Source organism: Megalopta genalis, chromosome 4 (genome assembly GCF_051020955.1).
Source record: "Megalopta genalis isolate 19385.01 chromosome 4, iyMegGena1_principal, whole genome shotgun sequence".
Classification (NCBI taxonomy): domain Eukaryota; kingdom Metazoa; phylum Arthropoda; class Insecta; order Hymenoptera; family Halictidae; genus Megalopta; species Megalopta genalis.
The window spans coordinates 13,818,623-13,825,778 of NC_135016.1; the positions used below are offsets into that span (position 1 = coordinate 13,818,623).

The following is a 7,156-nucleotide window of genomic DNA, read 5'->3' on the forward strand; positions in this document are numbered from 1 at the left end:
TTGAAGTCAAAGTCGGGCATGAACGAAATACGTTTCTAAATTCATTGGAAGTGTCGAACATTCGCGAGGGGCAAAGTGTCATCGAAATCGGTGTGTATCAGTCACCGGAGTTTCCTTATCCAATTTCAAACGGATCGATGTTTATGAACAGTCGATCCGTCGCCAGACGTCTCCGAGCTATCTATCTCCTTTTCACTCGAGTTACATTGAGCTACAGAACAATGAACTGAACTATGTTCGACGTATTGGACCGAAATCCACCGAACGATCAGTTGACAGAGGCCGGTAACCATCTCGCGAGGATTAAAGGATAGAAACTCACAGCTTTACCAAGTCGTCGATTGGATAACTTTAAATCGGTGCAGCGAATAGAAAACATTCGAAACATTGGCGTCGAACTCTTCCGAGACTGACGACGTTTCGAGGGAATTTTACTCGGAAGTTTCGAGCGATTACAACGAGGTTCACAGTTAAATACGGCTATGTACATGTTACGATGAGAATAGGCGAACGGGGTCGAGCCAAATAACTTAAGCGAAACGATATTTACAATGTGAGCTATGGTACAGCCCGAATCTCCGCGTTCCATTCGTATTCGGTGCAATCGGTGCATTGGGAGAACTTGTTTGAAGCTTTCCGAAATTCTCCCTAAGCGGGTGACGATCTCTTGAAATGTTTTCATCAAGCAACGTGCGTCGAAATCTTAGTCCTTTGCAGACGATTCTCCGTTGCATTTTTTTGAACGAGCCGAATGTTGTTGATAAACGGTGAATCTTTGCGCGTTCGTACCAGAAATCAGTTGATCGAATAGAAAACGGCGAGAAAAAAATCCGAAATATAGAAAAATTTTCTTCGTCGACAAAAAAATTATTGTAGTATTATATGTAAAAAAAGTTATAGTATTAAAATAAAAATTGCTATTAGTTCTTATTAACTCGTATCAAGATCCACAGTTCGATTACTTGCTTGCTTGCTGAAGCAAGATTGTGCAGCTGAGAGTAAAACTAAGGAAAAGATGTCTTGTGTACCGAGAGAATTTATATGCGACATTGTTTCAGAATTATCATCTTTTACTGCCACTCGTCTGCAAAGAGTTATACCGGAAACTAAGAAAGGTACACACGCACTGATCCAATTTGACGAGTAACAAGATGCTGATAACTAGTCTGTGTGCGTGTCTCTGTGCAAAATGGAACTCGTCTAAGTCAACTGTAAGAAAGCTAAGCTCGTTGAAAATGTCTTTCCTTTTTCCATGGTTGTACTAGATCGATAACGGTATCCCGAAATACTTCGAATATGTCTTTAACCTTTTAGGTACGGCTGAATTCAGCGTGAGGCTATTTCTCTGGACGGCAAAGTCTGATGTGTACTGTACAGAGTCTGATACTGTATATACAGGGTGTCCCAAAAATGTCTCGCAATCCGAAAGTGGCGGGCTCCTCGGACCATTTGAGGCAACTTTCTCCTTTACAAAAATTTTCTCCGAGACACCGTTAACGAGTTATTAACGAAAAACAGTGACCAATGAGAGGCGAGCTCAGCTGGCGCGAGACGATCGAGCCAATGAGCGGAACTGGGCTTCGTGCGCTGGTTGGCTGGGCCGCCTCGCGTCAGCCGTACTCGATTCTTATTGGTCGCTGTTTTTCGTTAATAACTCGTTAACGGTGCCTCGGAGAACATTTTTGTAAAGGAAGAACTTGCTTCAAATGATCCGAGGAACCCGCCATTTCCGGATTGCGAGACATTTTTGGGACATCCTGTAGACTGTTGTAAATCGATGTGAAGACAAAATAAGTGTAAAACAATGTATATGAAGACGATTATTTAGTTCAAATGATGAGCTACTAGAGCAAGCCACTACAGTGGCTTGTCGTCTAGGGAGATGACATCCGCGAAAGCCACTATAGTGGCGTGTCGTTCTGAAAGATGACATCCGTGGAAGCCACTATAGTGGCGCGTCGTGCCTAAAAGGTTAATAATAGATATTCGAGGTATTCGTTTCACTCGTAGCCTACCGACAAATATTACACGCTCAAATATTAAAAAGTCTGTTCTCGGTGATCCATATTAAAGCAATCTTAGACCTTTGTATTTTACGCTTTATATTTTACACGAACCTATACTTAGTACCGTTCCATGAAAAGATACATCGCAGGTATAGTCCTCGCGCGACAAGAAGACTCCATCGCGTTCGCATTCCCCCTCCTACTGTCGCAGCTAGTAAGAGGGGGGAACGCAAACGTAAAGGTGCCTTCGTGTCGCGCGAGAAGCTGATCCGAGGAAATACTTCGTGTGTAAAAAGGGTTAAACTGTAAATCTTAACGTTTAAGTTTGAACATCGTCTTTCGCACGAAATTGTAGAAAGCAATTTCGAAACACGTCAAACAATTTAGGGGGCCGAGATACGAACGCAGCACGGCAGATTCGATATTACTTAGAACGAATAGAGTCTATCGGATAGAAGATAACGTCCTTAACGTCTCATTATGTCTTCTATACTGAAACCAAGCTTTGGAGTAGTGGTGGTAGGCCTCTGGATCGGGATCATCCCGCTCACCCTCTCCGCCATCTGTTTGACAGTTGTGGAAGCGGTGATTCTTGGCTCGGTTGTAACCGGTGGCTCGACCCTCAGATCCTGCGGCACGTCCGTGTGCGTCAGCAGATGCGTCTTCAAGTTGCTCCTCTGGTTGAAGCTTCTGGCGCAGACCGGGCACTTATGCGGCGACTCCTCCATGTGCAGGATCTTGTGCACCGCGAGAGTCCTGCTCTGACAGAATCCTTTCCCGCACTCGCTGCATTTGAACGGCTTCTCTTTACTGTGGATGTACCTGAAATCAGAAAATCCTCGTTACTGTCGCGTTCGCTTCGAGACTATTACAGTAATTTCTCCCGAATTCGCGCTCAGATTGCGCACAATAATAGACGATCGGTAACTATAAAAAACGCAAGGCTCGAACAATTGTATCTCCTCTTTCCAAATCGTCCATTTTTGTGTGCAATTAGGGAGATTTCTCGACCGCGAATTAGGGAGAAATTACTGTATATCGCGGATTTCATGCATTCGTCACGAAACCGACTATCTGTAATTTGATCAAGACACGCTGTTCCGATCGATTTAACTCATTAACCCTTTGGTTCACGGATGAAAACTATTCTCCCTCGAAACAAATGAAACATTATTATTAAATCGAATACATAAAAGTTAATGTTCTCATTGATCCCACATATCGAACCCGTGGAGCGCCGAAGAAGGAACGAAACTAAGCTGTTTCTGCAATGTTTACCAATGACCTTCGAAATTCACGGATCGCGTTCTGACATAGTCTCGTAGGAACGGAGCTTCAAACGACGGTCGCGCGATGAATCGTTGAGATAAGCTGCGTTGCATTTTCAGTGAGAAGATTGATCGACTTTCGACTCTTCATTGCATGAATTTTTATGGCAAGTTATCGATAATATATTTGGCTGTTACTTACTGCATTCACATAGTAACATGTAAAGGAAGTAAACAAAGAAAGTGAAGCAACAACAACAACGACATTACTCAACGATTTTGATGACTGTTCCCATACGGGAACAAAGAAGTATTGTACAATAAAAATACAATAAAAAATACCAGTACAAAACAATGTAAGTTTTTATTTCGTACAAAAATTGCGATGACAATTTTACTGTACAATTTACTAGCATTTATCGCTGTTGATCGTAAGTATAATGTTCCGGCATGGAACCAGCATAGTTACAATCTTCAATTTCGCTTAGCTCTTTAAACTGTGGAACATTCGAAACTTCCGATCGGAAACGGTACGCGACAGTGGCTTAAGATTGAGATCAATTTGCTGGCTATTAACCCCTTGTGCACTCGAAGCCAAATTGATTTAAAATAGTTCCACCGAGCCACGATATTTCCATTTCGTACTACCTAGGTGCGTTTCGTACATACGAAATTGGATTCCATGACACGCGCATCATTCATGCTTTCGACGGTTCTTAAAATCTAAACAAATCCGATTAATAAGATTATGTCATGACGCAGCGGTTTTTCACGGCGCCTCGGAGTCGCCGTTCGGGCGCAAAGGGTTGAAAATGGGTTCGAGACACCCCAACAAGAATTTTCTTGAAAGATCGACGACATCGAAGCCGTGAATATTTCGCAAGCAATTAGGCTGTTTTGAAAAGGGCCCGAAAGGCCCGATTTTTCGGCATACGAACGAGAAACCGCACGGAGGAAACAACCATACGGAAGATCGACTCTCGCACGCTCCCCGGAAACGTACAAGAAAACGTACGCACCGAATAGTGCGCAGCACTCGAAATCGACGAATCGTGGTCCCGTTTACGACGTCAAGGTAGAACGCGGACAGAAAGCAATTGGAACGGTCCTAACGTTACCTGGAAACGGCGCGGGGAAGGGGGGCGAATTTTCACTTTGAGGAACGTGCGAGAGAAAGTCCGGGCATTCATGGGCGGCTGACAGAGAAGCACCGTTCACGATCCGGACGTGTATCCGAACTCACCGATGATCGCGCAGATGATCCTGCCTCCGGAACGCCTTTCCGCAGATGTCACAGGAGTAAGGTCGTTCGTCGGTGTGCGTCCTCTCGTGTATAAGGAGATTGTAGCTCTTGGTGAACTGTCTGTTGCAGAATTTGCAGATGAACTGTTTCTTGGGCCTCTGACCGGGCAGCCTCCTGGTTAGATAGGCGGCCGGGGATGGTATCGGAAGCGCAGGGTGGAGACCCTGGTGGCCTTGATGGTGGTGATAAGGGTGCGAGGCGGCGGTCTGCGGGCAGCAACCCCTTACGGCCAGCAACGCGGCCCCGCGCAGCCAATTGTCGATGAAGGCGGCTTGATAGCCGACGTTCTGGCCGTTGCCGGCCGGTTGCTGTTGCACGAACCTTCCGGCCAGTTGCTGGGACGACCTGATCCACCTGGGCGACGTGATCGGCAGCTGCTGCTGTTGCATCGATCTGTCGAGCGTGGGCGGCGTGTGCGGCGGTGTCAGCGGCTCCATCTTCGTCTCCATGCTGGGACGCGGTGTCGCCGAGCAGGGTGTCGTCTCCACTCGCCGGGTCCAAGGGCACCTCGCAGGAACGAGAACGACACGGATCCGCGCGCGCGGTTCACTGAGACGCGAGCGTGCCGGCCGCGGGGATCGTTCGCAGACTGTTTACAAAGTTCATGTGTCTAACGTAAAGATTACGACGCGATGCAAACAACGGTGGTGCGCGAAGGCTCCGGCGAGAACACTGAAATGAAAAAAAAAAGAAGAAGACGACGTTGCCTCGAGAGTCGGCGCAGTACTAAATGCCAACAGGCAGTCGTCTGTGGTTCCAGGGTCGCCGCTTACCTGGCGCCAAGGGGACACGGTGGCTCCTCCTACCGTGTCCTGAACGCTGGATACGCCGGTTGGTGGCTTGACTTCTACAGGGGCGGAGCTTCCGGGTCAGGGTGACCCCTCCGGGCGTCGCGACGCTCATCCACCGGCGTACGTCCCCTGCACACCCGAACGCTTCTAAGCTTCCACCGCCTAGGAGAGGATTCCGCTTACCGGTTTTGCGCTGCCGGGGATGTCTGAAATGCCATTTCGCGGCTAACGAGCCCCGCGACTACGATCTCGGATGGGGACGAACCGTAGGGAAGGTTGCCAAAAAGAAATTCGACGATGGTAAACAGGGCGACTACGCCCGACGCAATTATGACTGTCGGCTGATAATTGCACCGACCTATTATTATGGAAGCGGCCTAAGTCGAGCATTTCCCGTTTGCAAATGTCAACGAAGGATTTACGGTGCAATAGAACCAGCCGTTTTATATATTGGTTTACGATTATTAGCTACGATAGGACATTTAGTCGGTTTTTGAACGAGCGTTATTGTAATATTTACCGCGAATATTGCATCCATCGAATGAATAACTTGTAAATCTGTTTTTGCAATCGGAGTGATCGTGAACTAAACGATTCGTTCCGTAAACGTATCGTTAAACTTTTCCATTTGGTCCTGTTGAGAAATAGTTTTTCGTGATTAAACAAGTTTGTTAAAGCTTATGTGTTCCATTTTTCTTAGGAAGTTGGAAGTGTTAATTCCATTAACACGTTCCATTTTTCTTAGGAAGACTGATATGTTAGACCTTTGTTTACCACAAGCAATACGTTTCGATTTTCGACGAATATTTCGATGTTAGGCGAATTATTATTATAATCATTATTATTAGCACGTGTAATTTCTAATCGAGGAAGATAACACGATAAATCGTTTTTGGTTTTTTTTTAGTGGCGCTTGTTTTGATATAAATCAAAATTTTCACTAGAATGTAATTTCCCGTAAAACTATATTTATCTTTAGAACTATCGAATCCGAAACGTGACTAATGTATATTGTTTTATAACAATGACAAGATTGGATTTATTTCAATTTGCTTCGATTTTTATTGTAATGTGTGCTTGAATGAAGAGTTTCGTATAAAAATTTCTGATAAAATTGTTGATACTATAATAATTTCTCATACTATAAAAATGAAATTTTATAGTATGAGAAATTATTATAGTATCAACAATTTTATCAGAAATTTTTATACGAAACTCTTCATTCAAGCACACATTACAATAAAAATCGAAGCAAATTGAAATAAATATTTATAGTATCAGGAAATGTAAATGAAAAAATGAGAAACCAGTCATTTCAACTGATTTGGTACTTCTAGTGTCAACGCTCATTGAATCTCTATCTGAAGGTGTGCTTATTTCTCGAATCGAAGCTATTTTGAGAAGAGATTTAATGAAATTTTGTGGATGATGCATGAAAGAAACCGAAAAACGTGCTGATCTTCGCAAAAAGAAATAGAACGTGTTATTAACATTTACTATAAACAATGAAACATGCTAGTTTTCGTAGTAAATATGAAATATAGTAATCTTAGGCAGAACAGATGAAATAGGCCTCTTTTCGTGGCGAACTGAAACGTGTTAGTCATTGCCAGAAAAATGAAACGTGTCACTTTTCGTGACGCCCGCCGATTAAATTTGTGCGAATCTTTTATTGTTGGATATGTTATTCAGTTTATATAATTGCAACTTTATATATTATATAATAATTATTGAATTATTGGTAATAATTATTGAATTATTACAATATTTATAATTATTAGAAATTAT

At 43.8% G+C, this 7,156-nt stretch overlaps 1 protein-coding gene across 1 annotated transcript; it reads right to left on the reverse strand.

Moving 5' to 3' along the window:
- Positions 1 to 1,049: 1,049 nt before the first annotated feature.
- On the reverse strand, positions 1,050 to 5,302 carry odd (odd skipped). Its single transcript, XM_033472528.2, has 2 exons — positions 4,518 to 5,302; positions 1,050 to 2,828 (listed from the first exon to the last, which is right to left on the reverse strand). Exons 1-2 carry the CDS (start codon positions 5,024 to 5,026, stop codon positions 2,474 to 2,476), a joined length of 864 nt encoding a protein of 287 aa, XP_033328419.2. The 5' UTR covers positions 5,027 to 5,302; the 3' UTR covers positions 1,050 to 2,473.
- Positions 5,303 to 7,156: the final 1,854 nt, after the last annotated feature.

Bases quoted from the DNA above. Each gene is read 5' to 3' on its own strand.
- odd (XM_033472528.2), bottom strand. From the start codon at position 5,026: ATGGAGACGAAGATGGAGCCGCTGACACCGCCGCACACGCCGCCCACG. The intron at 2,829-4,517 runs GTGAGTTCGGAT...TTCTGATTTCAG, and splicing joins GATCATCTGCGCGATCATCG to GTACATCCACAGTAAAGAGA.